This window comes from Mytilus californianus, unplaced genomic scaffold (assembly GCF_021869535.1).
Source record: "Mytilus californianus isolate M0D057914Y unplaced genomic scaffold, xbMytCali1.0.p SCAF_6, whole genome shotgun sequence".
NCBI lineage: Eukaryota > Metazoa > Mollusca > Bivalvia > Mytilida > Mytilidae > Mytilus > Mytilus californianus.
In genome coordinates, this window is record NW_026262712.1 from 16,582,567 (window position 1) to 16,605,648 (window position 23,082).

At 31.3% G+C, this 23,082-nt stretch overlaps 1 protein-coding gene across 1 annotated transcript in view; it reads right to left on the reverse strand.

Annotated features, from left to right (window-relative positions):
* Positions 1-2,299: 2,299 nt before the first annotated feature.
* Positions 2,300-23,082, reverse strand: part of LOC127706281 (tectonic-1-like) — a 30,867-nt gene continuing 10,084 nt past the window's right edge. The window contains exons 7-15 of the mRNA XM_052210792.1: positions 22,362-22,455; positions 20,746-20,817; positions 19,235-19,288; positions 15,406-15,581; positions 12,845-12,970; positions 10,198-10,433; positions 8,611-8,815; positions 6,927-7,073; positions 2,300-5,362 (exon numbers count right to left, since the gene is read on the reverse strand). Of these exons, the coding sequence (XP_052066752.1) occupies positions 5,108-5,362; positions 6,927-7,073; positions 8,611-8,815; positions 10,198-10,433; positions 12,845-12,970; positions 15,406-15,581; positions 19,235-19,288; positions 20,746-20,817; positions 22,362-22,455 (1,365 nt within the window). The 3' untranslated portion in view covers positions 2,300-5,107. The remainder of the gene's footprint in view (positions 5,363-6,926; positions 7,074-8,610; positions 8,816-10,197; positions 10,434-12,844; positions 12,971-15,405; positions 15,582-19,234; positions 19,289-20,745; positions 20,818-22,361; positions 22,456-23,082) is intronic.

Consider the following 23,082-nt stretch of genomic DNA (forward strand, 5'->3'; position numbering starts at 1 on the left):
CACACAAAAACTTATACAACTGCATGCCAAATATCATTGACTTACCATTGGTGGTTCATCTTAAATCAACCTAATCATAAAACCTATGTAAAAATTTCAAACTGAATAGACCATGATTGAGGGGGCCAAATAATCTCCTCAGAAATGAGTTGTGTAAATGCTTATACAACAGCATACCAAATATCATTGACATTCCAAAGGTGGTTCCGCATAAACTTACTTAATCACAAACTTCAACATGTAAACTACGCAAATTAATCAAAGTCAATAGACTGATGGGGCAGGGACAAATAATCTTCATGGAAATGAGTCATGTCAATGCTAATAGAACTGTATACCAAATATCATTGACCTACTACATGTACTACAATCAAACAGACCTAATCATAAACTAATACATTGTTGATGTATAAGTCTCCCTATATCGACTTCAATCTAGGAAGGACAAAATATTGAATGAATAAGACAGAGGTTGTTGTTAAGACATCAGATCAATTTATCTTTGTCATGGCATTGTTGCTTTTTTCCGACTTATGATTTGTTATTGTCCCTTTAGAATCTTTTACCTCTTTTGATTAAATGTATTTTGGGTGAAGATACCGAAAGAGCTGCAATATCATGTTTCTATATTCATATTGTGTATAGTATTCATATTAATTAATTCAATTCACGATTTAAAAAAAAATTACTTTGTTATGGCCTGAATCACTTTGTTTGCATGGTCTAAATATCCGTTTCCAAGTCTTTTTGTGATGTTACTTTAGATGTAGACAATTTTTTCTATGCAGTTAAGAATTTATAAATACTCCATTTGTGTTGTGTAATATTTTAGAAAACTGGACATCTCAATTTCCTTTTTAGCTCACCTGGCCCAAAGGGCCAAGTGAGCTTTTCTCATCACTTGGTATCCGTCGTCCGTCGTTAACTTTTACAAAAATATTCTCCTCTGAAACTACTGGGCCAAATTTAACTAAACTTGACCATCATCATTTGGGTATCTAGTTTAAATAATGTGTCCGATGACACGGCCCGCCAAACAAGATGGCCGCCATGGCTAAAAATAGAACATAGGGGTAAAATGTAGATTTTGGCTTATATCTCCGAAACAAAAGCATTTAGAGCAAATCTGACATGGGTAAAAATGTTCATCAGGTTAAGATCTATCTGCCCTGAAATTTTCAGACAAATCAGACAACCTGTAGTTGGGTTGCTGCCCCTGAATTGGTAATTTAAGGAAATTTTGCAGTTTTTGGTTATTAGCTGGAATATTATTATAGATAAAGATAAACTGTAAACAGCAAAGTAAGATCTACAATTAAGTCAACTTGACTAAAATGGTTGATTGAACCCTTAAGGAGTTATTGCCCTTTATAGTCAATCTTAACAATTTTTTGTAAATTTTTGCAATCTTTTACAAAAATCTTCTCCTCTGAAACTACTGGGACAAATTTAACCAAACTTGGCCACAATCATCATTAGGGTATGTTGTTTAAAAAATGTGTCCGATGACCCCGCCTGCCAACCAAGATGGCAGGAATGGCTAAAAATAGGACATAGGGGTAATATGCAAGTTTTGTCTATTATTTTTTGAACCGTTATAAATAGAGAAAATCTGAAAGGAGCAAAAATGTTCAGAATAATGAGCTTTACCAATTATCCATATACGTCAAAACTGTTAGACAAATTCTTATAGGAGATATTGCCCCATAAATAACAAATTTTACCATTTTTTTCATTTTTGTCTATTATCATGTTAACTGTGATATTTAAAGAGAAACATGTTTTTTTTTCTGTTATGCCTTATATGATTTAAATTATAATAGATAAACAAACACTTTAAATCACAAAAATGATCAGCAAGAGAAGATCCATTAAAAAGTCAAATTTTGCAGATATAGTTAGTAGAATGTCACTCTTCAAAGGAGTGATTGCCCTTAATTGAGGATTTTTTTTTTATCCTATTTTGTGTTTTGAGCAAAAACTAAAGAAGATAGAGAGAAACTAAACAGACTAAAAGATCAGTAATACAAGATCAACAAAATAGAGATTTTCTTCATGAAGTCTATTCTCGTCCACAGTGTTGGAGTGTCCTTTGTTTGATATATATGCACATAGACCAAGGTGAGCGACACAGGCTCTTTAGAGCCTCTAGTTTTTTTAAGTATGATAGCCCTATTTTTTCTTTAATCTTTTACCTTTTCAAATAACTCCATGATAAAGTACATCAAAATTATTATCTCTCTATTATCATGTTGTTTTATATCTTTGTATGATTGAAAAGTAAATGAAACCAATTACACAATATAAAAAAATATTTATTCATTCATTAATATATCATCTACAAATATGGACGGACTATACATTATAAATTACATTTGCAATAAATAACATTACTCACCATTCAGCTCACAAACAATGACAAAATGAAGTGAAGACTTAACAACAATTCTAAATATTTCTAAATGCTCTAATGTGGTATGCCATAATTTAAACTTACCTCTCTCATGTTTTTTGGGTCACAATCTCTCAGTTTTCACCAGTTTGGAGAAAAGAGATGGCTGAACGGGAATATCAAATTGGGCATCCCCTTTTTAACTTGATAATGAGCATAACAAATTTTCATGATATTTCTTATAACAGTTAACCTGTATAAAAGTGTAATGTACTCAAGAAAACTTTAACAAACTTCAGATATGGACCTATAGGTAGAGTATAAAAAGAAGAGCCCTGATTCCCTATGAAGCTCTTTGTTGCATATCAATCGATGTTGTTGATATTCTTTTTTTAGGTTTCTCTTGACATGCTGTTGACATGCTGTTTATATGTATGGAGAATCGGTGTATTCCAAAAAACAGCATGTACAAAAATAAATTAACTTGGTACATGAGGAGTTTATTACTATGGCAATTCTGTTTACATTTTAATTTTATTTTCATTATTACTATTTTCAAGAATGTTATAACTTGAATGTATAATCAGTAACGTCCGCACAGAGAACTGGCAAAAAATTTAAAGTTCTATGTGCAATTCTCAGTGTTTGCACGGGAGAAAATTGTTTGCCACTACATTCTCCACTCAGGATACTACAGTATCCACTTAACCAAAAACATATTCATTATACATTGTCAGAAAAATAGCATAATAGCAGAGAAACGTTATTCTTCCTGATGGCCAGAAGAATAGACATGTTTGCTATTTTCCAGGCTAGCCAGAAGAATAGACACTGCCTTTTTTTGCATAAGGAATATTGTACTTAAGTTAGAAGAGACAAAATAACAAACATGTCCACAAAACAAAATAACAAATATAAAATGTTTCGATAAATTTAAAAATCTTGAGGCAGATCAATAAATTAATATACCAGCAAAAAGTTGCAGTGATATATAAAGAAAAATATACTTACAAATATTAACATTCTCACCTAGCACTCACTCTCATAATAGTTCAATAAACATACATATATGTATTATAATACAATTCTGATGCTTTTTTAAATATCTGTTGGAAAACTTACTAAAATCAATCATAAAAAATAAATAGAGCTAACATTTTATACTTTTTATACAAAAATGACTTTATATACAAGATTTTATCTTCTCATTTATAATCACTTAATATTCTTCAATTTCAAACTTACATAATTTGAGGTGAGGTAATTTTTTTTTTTTTCATTTTCCAACAAAATTTATGTCAGGCCTATTCAAAAATTGTTTGCAAAAGGGGGCAGTCATTATCAATATTATTTTGCTTGCTGTAAAAATTCCCTTTTTTTAACACTTTGACCATGGTGTTGTTGGTTTATCTTTGACTAAAGGCTTTTGATTGACACCTTTGGTATGTTAAGAATAATTTCAAGACAGCAACTGAATAGAATTTGCTTTTTTTAAACCAAAAATATGTTTAGAAGAATTTCTGGACTGAAACTGAAAAAATGTTTTCTCAATGCCATATAAATAGTTTTTCATGTCTTCAAAACATTCTGTATAATAAAAAAAAACTCCAGTAAAATCCAACAATTCTAAAATATTTCAATCAGTGCTAAAATAGCAAAAAGACCTTCATCCCACTAACAAAAAATCACATTTTTCTGAAATTAAGTTTTGCATAATAGAAGTTTTAAATGCCATTAATTCTCATTAATTTATCTGTCATTTTGGATGGTCTTCAGGGATTCACCATTATACATGCATGCATTCATTTTTGAATTTACAGAATCACAAGTTGTCAAAAAAAAAGTTTATCATAAATGAAGTAGGGATGGCAACTGGTACAATGATTAACTATCAGAACATCTGAATACCAAAGAGTTAAATCATTACAAAGTTATCTAACATATTTATGCTATTATATTTTAAAATTAATTAATTGGTATTTAAAGTTGGTACTGTCCATTTATGACAATCATTCTTTATTGGTTAATTAGTCCTCGTAAGGTTAAGGTTGGTACATTTTCACAGGACATTATTTGGCGCAAATATAATACTTCAAAAATGCTTGCATACCTTCATACTAGTACTGGAATTTCATATATAGGTATATTTAAATCTAACTTTTTCATTGTGCAACCATTCCATATAATACACGGAGATAATCCCTCCTTATAATGCACAGATATTTTGTCTAAAGTTTCTCCTGTAAAAAGCACCAACATGTATGTTCAATATATATTCTGATTGATGATCTATGATTTGAACAGAACAAAGTTTGAGTTCTTATTAATTAAGGAATGACTGTAATATTTTTTCTGTCTATGAAGAAATAACATCAAAAATGTGGTGCGCACTGAATAACCCGCGTAGCGGGTTATTTTAAAGTGTGCACCACATTTTTTATGTTATTTCGAATAGACAGAAAAAATATTTCAGTCATTTCTTATAATTTAATTCTAAATTCCATTTTAAACCGGAGTAAACCATGAAAAAATGTTGATGACGTCACGGTCACATGACAAAATTATGTCTATGAGCTGATAAACAAAACAACGTCAGCCAATCAGAAGACGCGTTACATCCAAAATTAAATTATTAAGTTATATCCTGCACTATAATGGTTAAATTTATGATATCACAGATCAATATGGAAATAGAAAACCTAAAATCTATTGATGCTACACAAACAATGTATTGACAATAACTGTAAATAAAGCTATACAAAACAAGTATGGTGTAGCAAGTCTGATGGAGCTTCCAGCACCAGTACCAAAAGGATAGAAGAAGTCATTTGGCACTTTGGCAATAAATATAGGAGCATCACCAACAGCTCCAGTGGCTGGTGCTGACACGTCTACAAAAGAGACAGACTGACTGATCTCAAACGACTGATCTACATTGGCATTCCCTGGCTGGCAGGTACTTCCTGAGCACTGTAAAGTATAAAAGTCAGATTATAAACAAAAGCTGCATAAAGCAAATTAACCAAAAAATGTCAGAATAAAATGATGTCCCTGAAATGTTTTTTTTTTTAAAAGACTATGTTCCATATACAGTAAAACCTGTTTTAAGAGACCACTAAAGGTAGAGCATAAAAGTGGTCTCATACCACAGGTGGTCTTTTAATACAGGTTCAATCTATTGGAAATGCACTACAAAGTGACCTAAAATTGGTGGTCTTATAAAAAAGGTTTTTGCCTAATAAGGTTGTCTCTTAAGCAGGTTTGACTGTAGATGTCTTTTGACTTTTAGTGTCATTGGTTTGCTGTATACACAAAATGTATCCCACAATTCATATCCAAATTAATACAATTCATCCAATTTAACATGTCTTATGGACTTGTATCTGCACACTAGCCAATTAAACATGTCTTATGGACTTGTTTCTGCACACTAGCCAATTAAACATGTCTTAAGGACTTGTTGTATCTGCACACTAGCCAATGTCTTATGGACTTGTTGTATCTGCAAATTAGCCTATTAAACATGTCTTATGGACTTGTTGTATCTGCACATTAGCCTATTAAACATGTCTTATGGACTTGTTGTATCTGCACATTAGCCTATTAATGCTTATAAAGAGAGAAACATTGGAATTAATTAGGGATATTTTTGTATGTCCAACTTGCAAAAAAAGTCCCCATTTAAGATTTTTCTGATAATCAAACTCATCTAAGGTTATGATTAGCAGAACTTGTCATACAAATTTAAAGAGGACCCAGTGAAAAATGAAGGTGCAATTCTGGTAATAAGAATACTATGGGTTATTTTTACAAATTCATGGACTTTTGGGTATGGTCTAACAAACATTTTTTTTTCATCTGAACATACAGGAAGACTCCTTTGATTTTTCCCTAAAATTTATTTTTATTTCATTTATAGTACTAGTCCAAAGTGAATATACAATAAGACTTCAACAAATTTAATGCTGTTCTGTTGTTTAATTAATTAATTTTGATGCATTTTACTTTCTTCTAGTTAAATTTAAAATGGAAATTAAAAGTACATAGATTGGGTTACATACAATATACCATTTATTATTTATCTATTGCATTATTTCTCATATAGATTCTACAGATTGAAAACACAAAGAGAAGAATTGATTGATTAAACAGAAATTATTCTGATTGATAACATCCTATTCTATCATAAATAAATATATCCTACAATATGCTAGACTGACATGCTGAGCAAGAACATAAGGGATTATATTCTACAGGAAGATATGTAAGGCCATTTTTTTTTCAGGTAGCAGCTCACAGGAAGAAGTCACCCTACCTAGACTCTTCCTGACCAAGACTTTGCTCTTACACCATAAAACTGCATGCTTAGTTGAAATGTATCAATTATCAATTTCAAAGTCTTTAGAATATCCCTGCCTGACAGCCTCCAGCAATCAAGGTGAGCACACTACTACAAGATCACCAAGGCAGTCAAATGTAAAGATGAAAGGTAAGAAGAAACATGTAATCACAAAAGGAAAGTTATTATACTTACAGTGTAAGTAATTGTTTGTAGTTGATCATAAGTGAAACCCACTCCAAGTATCTTTGCCTGAGGATTAGCTTTGGAACCAAGATTTGAATACACTATCTGGATATGCATTCCCATAGATAACTGACATGATGGCCCATCCAAACTTTGCTGAAAAAAATATTAAAAGTTATTTAATACAACTGAAGTGTACTAACAAAAACATAATATTGTGTCATCAGGACATCATGCCCCAGCTCACACTATCCATCTTCACTGTACAGCCAAATCTGGGTAAAACCCTAAATTGGCATATGTTCTATAAAGTTCACATCATAATGAACATATGTACTAAGTTTCAAAATTAATGGGAACAAAACTTCATGGTAAAATACTTTAAACCAAAACTTTAATCTGATTAGTGAACTTAAAATCCGAGTAAAAACTCCAATTTGGCATTTATCGTAAACATTTCTCATCATAATGAACATATGAACTAAGTATTATGTTGCAGACAAAACAATGTTCAGTAATAACTGGTATACCACAATTGATTTCTAAAATAAAGACTTAAAATGAAATAATCCTCTAAGAAAGTAGGGGTCCTGACATGTCAGTAGGGGCCCTGAGATCAGTAGGGATCCTGAGATGTCAGTGGGGGTCTTGAGATGTCAGTAGGGATCCTGAGACGTCAGTAGGGGTCTGAGACGTCAGTTGGGGTCATGAGATGTCAGTAGGGGTCCTGAGATGTCAGTAGGGGTCATGAGATGTCAGTAGGGATCCTGAGGTGTCAGTAGGGGTCCTGAGATGACAGTAGGGATCAGAGTATGGTACATTTGTGTCACAGAAATTCATAATTTGTGATTCTTGAAAATATAATTTTTCTAGTAATGTTTGATGATAGTTGGGGTAATTTATTTTTACTTTTAAAACAGATGCATTTTAATAACCTGAGGTTCCAGAGAAATTAATTGTTAACAAGATATTCAGGATTATTCATTGAAATGTTTGTTAATTTTACACCTATCACACTGATCAATAAAATACACTGTCTCTGTCACTGGCAAACATTTTCCTGTAAATGAATACAAAAAATGGCAATTGTTCAGTTTAAACATTAAAATTTGACTTTCTTCAACTGTGAAGGCTTTTCGTGATGTTAACCTAAACTTTCAAGGACTGTGCACTGATTCACAAAACATAGTCCTTGTCAATTTAAAAAACTTGACCTTGCATTAAAAGCGTGCAACTCTTTTTCATTGACAGTTTAAATAAAAGTTTTAAAAGCCTTGATGTCACTTGTATTTTAATTAGAAAATGACTGTATACTAGTTTATAGTGTATATTCTGTAATTAGTCATGATAGCCATGATAGATCAACAATAACACCACTTCAAATTTTGAAAGTACAAATCCTGATGTTGATTTCAATTAAGTTAAGTTCCAACTGCCACAGTGGTTTCAAATGATAATAATGTTTTTGTAGTGAACTATAAGTAAAACATTTGCTTAATCAATTAACAACCAATCTTGCTACTTTAAAGAAGAGTGACTTCCTTTTTATGTTGATATAGCTTGATGGTTTCCATTAGAAATGTAGTCTCCTGTTAGATCTGGTTTCTAATCATACTTACTGCTGATGTAGTCTTTCTGTCTGTAACCTGTAAAATATGAACCTAGCTTTAATCTGGTTCCTAATTATACTTACTGATGAAGTAGTGGTTCCTGCTGGAAACTGTAGAATAGGAACCCAGTCTCCAGTCTGTTCTGGTTCAGAGTTGCCAAACGTAGCTACATATCTATTTTTAATAGGTTCTACATTGACATAATCACTACTTCCTTCTAGAGCAACGTTGATAGCTTGCTGCATAGCATCACAATATTCTGCTACAGTTACTGTATCTAGGTTAAACCTAAAAGAAGAAATGGTACATTTCACATACAACATCATTGTGTTTTTCCAAAATATACACTTCGACACTGAAAGCATTTTTTTTTAGAGACAGAATAAATTAAAAGCTACACTACAATATCTCAATAAATAGTTCATATTTTCCCACCTTACACATAAACAATGAAATAATAAAAATCTCTTTTTGATTTTAATATTTCTAATCCTTTATAAAATGACTTTTACTTGTACAAAATCTGGATCCAAATGAAAAATGTGGTGATCCGTTTGACAAACTTCTGTTAAGAGTTTAAAGAAAGATAACTCAGATGGTTAAAGTTAACAGAAAATTAACAAGGATGTCAGACAAAGCTTAAAGGTCAGATTTAGTTTATCTTAGTCTGGCATTCAATTTAAAAAAAAGCAGCAGAAGATATCAAATGGACAATCAACAAGAGGCTCATTAGAGCCTGGATTGCTCTTCTGTCAACATATATCTTGTATTGCTAATCATTTTAAATTTCAGTTTCTCTCTATTATACAATAGAGATAATAGACAAAAACTATAATAAAGTCCAAAATTGTCATTTAATGGCAATAACTGCCTTTAGGTTTTCCAAAGTCATGGTAAATTTATAACATTATTTGAAGATTAAGTATTGCTGTTTATTTTACAGTTTCTACATATCTACTTTGCTTTCAAGAAAAAAAGCAAAAACTAGAAAATGAATAAAAAAATCTTCAGTTAAAGGTGATAACTCCTATAAGGTGCCATACAATGGTTTCAGCATTATGACATTTTTGTAAATCTTGTATAGCTTATCATTTTTGAAGGCTACAGTTTTTACTAATATATTATAGTTTTTTTGAAAATACACTTTAAAAATCCTCATTTAGGGGCAATAACTACTATAACGATTCATCTAATGGTTTTGGTCATACTGAAATTTTTTTAGACCTTGTTCTGCTGATAAATTTTGCTGATTACAGTTTTCACCTATTACAGTTTTTGAGATAATAGGCAGTAAAGCAATATAAGTCTAAATCGTCATTTAAGGGCCATAACTCCTATAACCAATAAAATAATACTGAAGAGTGATAAAGTCAATTCATAAATTGAAGAATGGAAATTTACTGGATCAGACTGTTTTTCAAATGAAATACTTAAGTGTAGCAAAAATGTTTTGTCAACATGCTTTTTTTTTTATTATCTAAATTTATTTGCTATATTTAGAATTGGAATAGTATACACATTTTGTGTTTCCAACTTTGATTGTAGTACAAATGTTATTTGTAGGTTGAATATAAAATTATTGATTAGGTAAATGATTACTGAATTTAAACAGAAATAGCGTTGCCTCTACTTCTGCAAGAACAAACATGGCAGAATGTGGAAATTTTTACCTTATAAGACAGCCCGATCTCATCTCCTGGCCAAAGTTTACTTGTACTCTATTACCAGCATCTGTCAAACATGTCCCTGCAGCAGATGACTTAACTAACGACAAGTCATACCCATTCTCAACAATGATCATCCTGTTACCAAATGATTCATTGATATACCGGATACCAGCTCGAACTGGTTTACCAACAATGTAACCAGGGTTACCGCTTCTTTCTGTAACATTAACATCATTCACCTACAAACAAAATTGTCTTAAAGTATTAAAAATTAGATATCATTGAAAACTTTAGTTTTAAACATGCACATTTTGTACAAAATAATAACTGTTAAAACAGTCTGCTAAGGCAATGCCTTGTTAGAATGTCAAATCAAGAAAGGTTCAGCCTTATTATGAAAAGCATTTGAACATCATATCTATCATGGCAATAATAATTCAGAAGTTCCTATAGTTTGAGAGTATGTATCCAAATGCCTACAGTGATCTCTCAGTATTTTCAAATACACTTAAAATAGCCCTGTTTCACTTAAATTATAGGACCACATTAATAATACACTCTATATTAAAATCTTTTCAGACAGCTCCATGGAAACATGGTGTTATAAAGCCCTGGGGAGAACATGGGTCAAATAAAAAAATGGATAATAAAAGAAGAAAGTGAGGACAAGAATGCCCCCACTCAAGCTTCAAACGAATGAAAATGGGACGGATGGACGGAAAGCCGGAAGGATGGAAAAACTGAGGGATGGAAAGATGGACGGTCAAGGGTAACCCTTAATGCACCCGTCGTCTACGGCAGTGGCATAAAAAATTCATAAGGTGTCTTGCCTACTTTTGCTGTTAGTCGCAGGCTCAACAAAAATGGGGAAAAATTATTAAAAAACTTCCTCTAGATACTATCTTTTGATTGTAAGAAGTTCTGTTCAAGTTTGGTAAAAATCCAAGAAGGTTTATGAATCTAATAAATGTTTTGAAACTTTAACTGCAGACTGTACGTAATGTTAACTAGAATAAAACTAAGTCTATTTATAAGTAATATACGGAAAAACAGGAAATAAATTTTTACAAAATTTCCTTCTAGATACTAAACAAGCTTCTGTCCAAATTTTGTACAAATCCAGGATAGTTTAAGAAAGTTATTAAAATTTTGAAAGCTTTAACCATAGAGTGAATGTAATGTTAACTGGCAGAAAAGCTAAGTCCATTTATAAGTAGCATACGGATAAACAGGATTTTATTTTTAACAAAATTTACTTTTGAATACTATCTTATGATCACAAACAAACTTCTGTCCAAGTGTGGTACAAATCCAGGATAGTTTAAGAAAGTTATTAAAATTTGAAAAACTTTAACCACAGAGTGAATGTTATGTTAACTGCCAGAAAAACTAAGTCCATATATGAGTAAAATACGGATAAACAGGATTTTTTTTTTTGCAAAATTTTCTTCTGGATACTATCTTATGATTATAAATAAGCTTCTGTCAAGGTGTGGTACAAATCCAGGATAGTTTAAGAAAGTTATTAAAATTTGAAAAACTTTAACCACAGAGTGAATGTTATGTTAACTGCCAGAAAAACTAAGTCCATATATGAGTAAAATACGGATAAACAGGATTTTTTTTTTTACAAAATTTACTTCTGGATACTATCTTATGATCACAAACAAGCTTCTGTCCAAGTTTGGTTGAAATGCAGGATAGTTTAAGAAAGTTGTTAAAATTTGAAAAACTTTAACCACAGAGTGAATATTTGTGGACGCCGCCGACAGACTGTAGGATCGCTATGTCTCGCTTTTGCGACAAAAGTGGCAGGCTCGACAAAAAGATATAAAAGTTATTAACCAGAAACAACTGTATCAGAGGAGAAGAATTTAATACACGTCTCCTTCATTACCAGAGTAGATGTAATTTAGAATTTACTATTAAACATCATTATATAGTGTATAAGCTGTATAGTCAAATGGTGCTAGATTCCATTTGTTTGGTCTAACTGGATTGTAAACTATTGTAAATATATAAATTATAAATGAATTTCCAAGATAGCTATTTTGTTCTGATATTTCTATTTGTGTTACATATTCCGCTGATTGTTTGGACACAATATTTATAAGGAGATAATTGTTTTAAATAATACTGTTCTAATAACACACAAGAGCTTCATATCGAAAGATGTTGTTTCAAAATTTGGAACGCTTGTCACCTTTTTAGAGTATTTACTATTTTATTGACTGAATAGTTGCACAACCTGTCTACTGTGGATTCATTTATTTTCGTGGGAACCAATTTTTTCGTGGATTGAGTAAAAATTGCATTTTCGTGGATATTTGATTTGGTGGTTTTTCCTATAGAAAATGTATACTTCGTTGAATATTTGAATTTGTGGTTCACTTTACCCATGAAATCAACAAAATGTTATACATAATGACTTATCTCAGACAAGTTTTGTAACTAAAGTCTGAAACTGTTGCAGTGAAAAAACTCAGTAAATGATGAAAGTTGGTTTTACACACCTAAGTCAACTATGACCTGAAACTGTTTAGAAAGTGACTAGCTGTGTTAAGCATTACATACCCCTGTAAACTTTGATGTAAATGTCTGAGATAGTGGTAGGTTAGAAGTGGTAATATCTTGTAGTACAAATACATACCCCTGTAAACTTTGATGTAAATGTCTGAGATAGTGGTAGGTTAGAAGTGGTAATATCTTGTAGTACAAATTTTACATTGGCTGTAGATATACCATTAGTTCCATCATAAGTTATTTCATATTCAACCTACAAGTAACATTTGTACTACAATCAAAATTGAAAACACTATTCCAATTTTATATATAACAATAAACTTTGATTATAAAGAATCATCTCTTTCATCTCAACAACAAATGAATACAATATATACAGACAGGGTTTAACCTGTGTCAATTTCTTTTTTCGCCACCTCTTTCACCAAACCAATATATATTTCGCCAAAGCAATATTTTTTTTGCACTCTCAATTTTTTAGCCACCCACCATAAACAGATTTTTGTTTAGGACTTGTTTTCCTTCTTGCTTACACAAACAGATATAGTTTGCATCATTGTTATTTCTATTCTTATTCTACATATCTATTATATAACCTACATTGTAATAAATGAACACTAAATTAGAACAAAAATTTCTTGTAAGTTTTTAAGGATACTATAAAATTTGACTTCTGGGAACACAGGATTCATCTTTAGTTTATCATCAATCAATTTATAAGATATGGCCTGCCTAGTTTAAGTACAAGGAATAAATTAGAGATTTTTCTTACTTTTGACCCCTTTCTTCTGAACAACAGTTTTTTTTATCCAGACCATCGATCGTTAAAAGTAAAAGGTGAGACGTAAAACTTAAACTAAAAACTATAACGATGTGAAGTACCCTCTTCAAAATAATTAATTTAACAAAGTTGTTAAAACAATCCTTTAGGTGACATGTGACGCCATTTTACCTCACATTTTCATTAAACAATACAATTAACACCTTTATCAATTAGTCCATTGTTGTCGATTGCTATCAGATGCAATTAGCTCTGATTCAGCTGATTATTGATTTTCTGTCAAAATCGATACATGTGAAGAGTTCAAGGTGAAATCAGAGTATTGTCCAGCGGGGAAAAAGTTAGAGAAACCAGAAACAAAATTAACAAGATGGACGAAGTCGAACAGTTATAGTTCATTCACCAAATTCTTTTGCCAATCAGGATTTTTAATCACACAATTATTATTCTTTTGCAAAATGAGAAAATGGCGATCGCAAGAGGAAACCCTGTATACAGGGGTGGTCAATTGAAAAAAGTATTAAATCAAAAATCAGTAACAACTAGTTGACCATAATTGATAAATAATCTATTAAATAATTGGATGGGTTTTGTTTAGATTGGCAGACCTTCTGTCATTCAACCAGTGTAAAGATATTACTGAAACTTCAATAAGGAATAACAGTACTGAAGAATGAATGTCTAAATGTACAACCGTACCTGCTGCTCTCTAATTCAATAACAAACGTTCAATGATATACTGTCAATTCAGAAATTATTGCGAGGTTTTTGTTAATGCGAATAATGCGACTGTGTGAGTGTCGCAATAATAAGAACTTGCATTTTGGTATCTGATACATATATCTGTATGCAGATTTTCCTGAAATCGCAATAATTAAACTCGCATTTTTGCCTATTCTTCAACAATCTCAATAATAAATGCACGCAATAATATCCGAATTTACAGTATCAGAAACACAGTGTAATTAATCATCAGATGTTCATAAAAAGATCAGGTCATGCTAAACTTCAAGTGGACTATTTAAGACTTTGAGATTTTTGTTATATTAAATTTTTGGTCCTTTTCAATACAGTGAAAAGTACAGCAGGTAGTGCTGCCTAAGAGATTACAACTGGTTGTCAATTTATGACTAATAAATCACTGTCTAGAAAAAAACAAAAACTCAAGAACCACAAGAAAGTATTTGTTCTTGGATTCATGGCTATTTCTTAGTATATAATGGCTTGATTATCTCAATTACTTAAATCTTATTTTTTCCAAAACTGAAGGTATTGTTATGAGAGAAAAAAAAACTCTGTTCTTGCTTCCCATATCTTCTTTTCATCAGAAAGCAAACTATAGCCAAGTCTGAACAACTATTACACTTTTCAAAATAAGGTAGGACATTATTTCTAAGTAATGTTATAAATACATTACTTTTTTATAGTGGTACCATTTTTGACATTATGATGTGACATTTCTATGCATCAGGTTGAGAAACAAGTACAGGGTTTACCAAGGTGCTGGATGGTTCAATATACATTTGGTCAAGTGGACAAATATTAATAACTGGTTCCATTTAAATTTTACTGGACAATCAATATTGATAAAACTAGATGTTCTAAACAATTAGTTAAAAATTTTGTCCACTAAAATCTAATTGGACTGGTACCACAATTAAGTCAATCAAGCAGTATAAAGATACTACTGAAACTTCAACTAAGTCATTCAAGCAGTATAAAGGTAATACCTCATTCAAATTTCACTGGTACCACAAGTATTTTACTGGATATGTCTGTCAATAGCAGTGTCCTTGTGAACTCTGCAAATGTATTATATACTATTTAAAATCTTTCTACATGTTGCTGTGCCTAAGGTATATCAATTTTTAAGACAAGGCATCAATATTAGTGGTATTATATATTACCTGTGTAACAACATTTTGACAAGTTGCAGTACCAGTATTGTATGTTGGAGCTGGTACTGTCCCTGTGGGGAAATTACATGTGATGTTGTTACCAGTGCTGTCCCTGCACTGTACTGTAGATAGTCCTATATCTATTGTGTATGTGTTATTGTATAGGTCAATCTGGAATGGAGCCACTGAAATTATACAAAAACATAATGGGTGTCTTGATTAAATAATTGTTACCGAACCAAGTTCTACATCCAATAGGGCTCAAAACATCATTCTGATTTTAAAGAAAGACATGTAATAAAACCTGGAAATAAAATGCATACAAACAATTTTCATATCAGTCCTTCAGATAGCTGCAAGAAACTGTGATTTGTATTGCAAACAAATTTCTCTGCTCACCACAAAAACTGATTCAAATTTCAATTTCTAAAACATACACACCATTCATTAATTAATATCTGTTGACAAGTTTAATTGTGTTGGTTAACTTGTATTGATAGGTTGCTGTCCAACTGACACAAATTGTGAAACATGTGTAATTTAAAAGGTGAAAACAGTGTACAAGTAAAATTCTATAAAGAAAAACCACAAATTAAATAATAAGTCATGAACTTTGTGTATATTTTTCCATATATATAATTAAAATAATGAACATTTAAGCAATTTGTTGAAGTTTTAAGGCATACCTCATGTAATTACAGAGAAATATGACATATATAGCCCTGTATTCATACTACTGTTCTCAAAGGTTAACCGGTTATATATAGATTATAGTCCACAGTCTTAGAAAAGAGAAATAGATTTTAACATAGTACAATGAAATATAGACAAAAGTCCCATAAAAAGAAATACAGGTTAGTTCAAAGTCTTAGCAGAGAGAAATGCAGATTATAATCCCTTTTTAGTATAAAGAAACACAGATTATAATCCATTTTTAGTACAGAGAAACACAGATTATAATCACTTTTTAGTACAGAGAAACACAGATTACAATCTCATTTTAGTAGCGAATTATAGTCCAAAGTCTTATTACAGAGAATAAACTGTTAACACAGAGATATGTCTCTCCTTAAAAGGCTTTTTGTACTTTTGATGTTGAAATTAAAATAGCAATACTTTAACATGTAAGTTATGCAAATATTCAAAGTTAATGACTGAAGGTACATGGCAAAACAATCTCTATGGAAATGAGATGTGTCAATGCTAATACAACTGCATACCAAATACCGTATAGCGGGTTATTTTCGCGGGTGTAAAATTTCGCGATGTGGGGGCAACAAAGTATACGAAAAATTTTGGCGGTTTTTATTTTGGTGGATTCATAAATCCCAATTAAATATTTTGGTGGATACTGAAATTGTTGCAGTTAAAAAGTTGTAAAACTTGACAAGTGTCTATTGTTATGGTTAATTAATTATTTTTTTTTACCGAAATGACCTCTTATTTATTGATTAGTTTCTGATACAGTTAATCATGAGAATACCGCTAACATAGATAATTATTTGTTATAGGTATTCAAACGTCTTGTAAATTTTACGATTGATTAGATTTGACCGGACCTTTGATGTACTTACTAATTAGGTTACAAAATTATCATGAGTGTTTACAACTCTTATATAGTTTGACACTTATTAATATGGGGTAATTACCTGATAAGAGTACCTTACACTCTTATTCTAATTGACACTTATTAATAAGGGTATACACACCTGACAGTCATTTAATAAAATACATTTATGTACAATGCCCTTTGGCATTTATCTTGTTAAAACTAACATATACAGTTATTGACCTGCCAACAGGGAAAAATAGATTGTTTACAAAATCCTTTAACCATGTTAACTTCGAAACTACCAAACGTATGCATAAATTTTCGCTGAATTTATTTTCGCGATTTTCGTTTATCCGCCAAAATAAGCGAAAATAAACACCCTGCGAAAATAACCCGCTATACGGTACCATAGACTTATCATAAGTCGTTCCCTTTCAACAAACCTAAACACAAACATGGACTTGTAAACTATGTAAAAGTTTCAAAATCAATGAACCATGATGAGGAGGTGGGGCTATATAATCCATGGAAACAAGACTTGCAAATGCCAATACATTTGCATACCAAATATCATTGACTTAACATAAGCGGTTCATCTTAAACTGATCTAATCACAAACTAATACATGTAAACTAAGCAAAAGTTTCAAAGTCAATAGACCATGACTGAGGGGGTGGGACCAAATATTCTCCATGGAAATGAGATGTGCTAATGCTTATACAACTGCATACCAATTATCATTGACCTACCACTAACGGTTCCCCTTGAACTGACCAAATCACAAACTAATACATGAAAATGAAGCAAAAGTTTCAAAGTCAATAGACCATGAATGAGGGGGTAGGGCCATATAATCTCCATGGAAATGAGAAGTGCCAATGCTTATACAACTGCATACCAAATATCATTGACCTACCACTAGTGGTTCCCCATAAACTGACCTAATCACAAACTAATACATGTAAACAAAGCAAAGTTTCAAATTCAATAGACCTTGACTGAGGGGGCAGGGCCAAATAATCTCGATGGTAATGAGATGTGCCAACGCTAATACAACTGCATACCAAATATCATTGACCTACCACTAGTGGTTCCCATGAACTAGACCTAATCACAAACTAATACATGTAAACAAAGCAAAGTTTCAAAGTCAATAGACCTTGACTGAGGGGGTGGGGCCAAATAATCTCGATGGTAATGAGATGTGCCAATGCTAATACAACTGCATACCAAATATCATTGACCTACCACTAGTGGTTCCCATGAACTAGACCTAATCACAAACTAATACATTGTTGACGCCGCCGCTGAATCCGGAAAAAGCATAACTATGTCTCGCTTTTTGACTCCGTCAAGGCGAGACAATTACAGATTATATAGAATATAGTTCAAAGTCTTAGTAAAGAGAAATAAAGAATATAGTCTATAGTCTTAGTTAAAAAAAATACAGATATTAGTCCAAAATCTTTGTACAGAGAAATAAATGATCACAAGCCTTAATCATTGGAGCAATGTGTCATTTATATACAAAATAATGTGTTGGTTGAGTATTGGCAGAACTATTTAAACCCTGCCGCAAGTTAATGAACCTGTTTCAAGTCTCACACCTCAGGTTGTTGTTGTCTTTTATATTTCTTTCCATACAAAAAATCAGAATCAATTGCAGACTTTTTGTAGCTTTTGTTGAATTTATCAATAGTTTGACAAGACAAATGATATATGATTGTCTTTCACTAAATGTATGTGTTGACCTCTTGATGTTTTTGGAATGCTCTCACAAAGTAGCTTAGCACACATATCTTTTTATTTTTAATTATGGTGGCAATAATTTTGTAAGTGTTAATACCCTTTTTAAAAAAATGTTTAAATAAATATTTTGTGGGTAGATATGAATTTCTAAAATCGAAATTTAACATGAATACAGTAAAAAATTAATCAAAATTACTTTCCATTTCATGTTCTCATTACATATAAAAGTGAATAACATAAATATTTGACAGTGCAACAGACCACACAAGCCACACACACTGAACTCCTTTAAAAAATATATCTACTAACACAGACAAACAACATTGAAATCTCATGGTCAAGATAGCTGTACTTTGTACAGGCACAAAAGGTTGATGAGGGTTACCAGTTTAACATAAAACTAATTGTTCAAACTTATGTACAAATGTAGCTGAAAAAAAGGAATTAATTAGTACATTTTATGGTGAATGGTCAAAATAAGCTGAGGGTTAGGCAAGTTAAGGACAAGCATGCTAGCGATCTACTGTCCTTACAAACCTGTTGTTGGTGGTTCTGTGGTTACTATAGTTACAGTAGTGGTAATATTAGTATCTGCAAAGGTGATAGGGCATAAATCATTAGTTTTATTCCTGCTCCCATTAGATATATCATATGTAAAAACTTCTTGCATGCAATTAGACTAATATTAGAAATTCTATAAAAATCAGCATATAACATAATGAATAATTTAGGTTTAGACATTTTGTTGGAAACTTTCCTATTCCAAAACTGTATTATTGTTCTGTCTGTAATATCAGGGAAACTTCATTCATTTCTAAAGTATGCAAGCTGTGCTAGAGATTTAAGAGATCACAATGTCATCACTTATGGCAGACTTTAGATTGTATCACAGAAAGTTATAAAAGAACCTCTTCTAAACACATTAATCTCTCCCACTATATAGAAGGTTGAATATCTCTCCTGGTAATGGACTTCTACATTTATGAAATCTTGCAACAAGGCATGCAAATTAATAGTTTTTATAATTTGTCTATGTTTAATATTTCCATACAGTTTCATAATTCTTCAGTGGATAAATTTTTTAGTTTTTATAAAACCTTAAGAAGGTAACTCCCTCATGCAAAGATGACATCTGTTTATGATCTTAAAGATTCATTTGGCTCCTGTGTAAAAACATTCAGTTTATTCTTCTAATCTTAGCATTATCAAACATGGTAAAAATCAGAAATGGTCCATGCAGTAATATCAGTCTTAACTGAAACTTTGTTATGTTGTTACACCTACATGTACATGGACTAAAAATCTACAATTGAACTATGCTAAACATTATCACAGGATGTGACATATTACACAAAAACAAAAATTGCACTAGCATAGCACATGCATGTTATTATGTTTGTAGTTATTGGTTTGCTGAAAATAAGTTTGAAGGTGGTACCAAACACCTTTTTTTGGCTTGTTTTATTTTCATAAATTTTTAACAAAATATTCACTTTGACCTTTTGACAATAATATAAAAATTTCAAAAAATTTGAACCACACACTTTATCGGAAAAAATTCATTGGATATATAGCGACAAACACTAATTTTCATCATTGAGAAGCTTAATATTTCCTTAACAATAGAACATTATTAAAACGTTCAGCTGATTTTTACAGAGTTATCTCCCTGTAGTGTTATGTACCACCTTAACTAATATGAAAATGATGATTGTTGTTTGCTTAACATCCAGTGTTTTAAGGGGATATAACACTGTAAACTTCATGGATGTTTTGGAAGCAAAAATTGAATACTTATTTGTGGCTAGCTCTTTCCTGAGGATGTATCATAAAGCCAGACAATTTTAAGAGACTGGTAAAAAATCAAAATTCATAGTTTTGATTATCTGAAATATGCCTGTATCATGCCTACACACGTATGCACATGACCTGACTTATGTAATGGGAATCAATTAAATCAGCTGAATTTGAGTATAAAGGACCTGTTAAGTAGATTATCATTGTTAATAAGTGCAAAGTTCACCCATGTGTTTTTAGAATGCTGTTACCTGTTGTAGTGGTGGCAGCACTAGTCGTGGTTGTAGGAACTGTCACAGCTGCTGTTGAATTATCGGTTGAAACTGAAAATCACCACAATATAAAAATACAGAATAGCAAAACCACATACTCTATGTACACAAAACTACTGTTTGGATACAGACACCAAACCAATAAAACCACACACAATATGTACACAGAAGTAATGTTTGGATACAGACACCAAACCAGTAAAACCACACACAATATGTACACGGAACTACTGTTTGGATACACACACAACAAGTAAAATCACATACAATATGTACACAAAACTACTGTTTGGATACAGACACCAAACCAGTAAAACCACACACAATATGTACACAGAACTAATGTTTGGATACACACCACACAAGTAAAATCACATACAATACACAGAACTACTGTTTGGATACACGCCACACAAGTAAAATCACATACAATATGTACACAGAACTACTGTTTGGATACACACCACAAGTAAAATCACATACAATATGTACACAGAACTACTGTTTGGATACACACCACAAGTCAAATCACATACAATATGTACACAGAACTACTGTTTGGATACACACCACACAAGTAAAATCACATACAATATGTACACAGAACTACTGTTTGGATACACACCAATCAAATAAAACCACACACTACTATTAGGATACACACCAAACAAGTTAAACCACACACAATAATTACACAGAACTACTGTTTGGATACACATCAAACAAGGAATTAGCATAAAGAACACACAACTGTTTTCAATTCAATTACTGTGTTGGTTGTTGGGATGGAAATTGCTTATTTTCACCCTTATACTTTAATAATGGAAATTGCTTATTTTCACCCTAATACTTTAATAAAATAACTAAACACCTTGTTGTCTCCATCAGAAAAATCTTAAAAAGCTCATTAGCATAAGCTTATCTTTTTCAAGGAATTCATGTGAAATTAAACCATTTGGGAACCTTATTTTACTTTTGTTAGAAAAAGCAATTCAATTTTAAAACATGCAAATCATGCACAGTATAATTATTATATATATATATATACATATAAATAATAGCCAAAGCTCTATATTGTATAAGAACACATGCATTGTACATCCTTAAAATGAATGCTCAAATATTTAAACTTTACTATTTTGGTTGGAAATTTTTTTTCTTTAATTTGACAGTGGTTTTTTAATAACATAATGAATTTAGAACCAGTTTGTATTTTTTTTTTCTAGCATCAGTGTTTTAAATATTATATTCAAACGTGCATACAAGTTTATCAATGTTATCTTGATATCATGAATAGCTTCCTAGTTTCAATCTGTTAATTTAAACACTCAGTTAACTATTGAAAACTTTGTCAACTTTCTATATTAATTATATATGAAAGGAAAATAACTTTAGAAGATAAAAATTAAAGTATGAAATCTATAGTCATCATATAAATGAATCAATCAATATTACAAAATGAAAGCAAATATTTAAACTCGCATAAGAGAGAAAACAAACTTTAAAACATGCCAATTCTTTATAAAGTATAAAATATACCGTACTCTAACAAATAAACAAATAACACTTATTATGTACTGTGTATCTAAACCTACCTGGTGGTGATGGAGTGGTTGTCGTAACTGTTGTAGATTGAGTTGTAGTTGTAATAACTGTTCCGTTTACAATATATGTAAATAAATAAGGAGTCTGAAAACACATAACAGTAAACATTTGTAAACAACACAACCCAAGATTAGAAAAGGATCCATTTCGTAGCAGAATTCTTGTTGTTTTAATAAATACAGAAAAAATGTTAAAGAATCATGGTTTTTTTTTGGAAATAATGATTCCTTATGAACTTAACTAAAATTTATTACAAATGTATTACACTGATTTTTCTATGAAAAATAAAATTAATATTGAGTACTTTCTTCTAAACATGTAGACTTTTTGTTATTTTATTTTAGAAATATTAAGGTCTGATACATGTAATTTCTGTCATCTTTAAATATATGTCAATATTAAACCAATTTCACCACTTTTAATTTTGAACATGAATGAGAACTTAGTGTATTACAAAGCAGTCAGTTTAATTTTGGTGCCTGAAGGTTGGCCCACAAACCACAGGTGACCATTTGGTAAACAAAACTTTTATCACATATGAGGAAATAAATGATGATGATGGATAGCTGCTTTACATCCAGCGGCAAATTAATATGCATATTCAGGACGAGAACATGTTAATGTAATATGAATATTTACCCTGCTTTGTACTAGACTGACACGCTGAGCTTAATTTTTAACGTACTAGTTCACAAGGTAACAGTCCGCAGG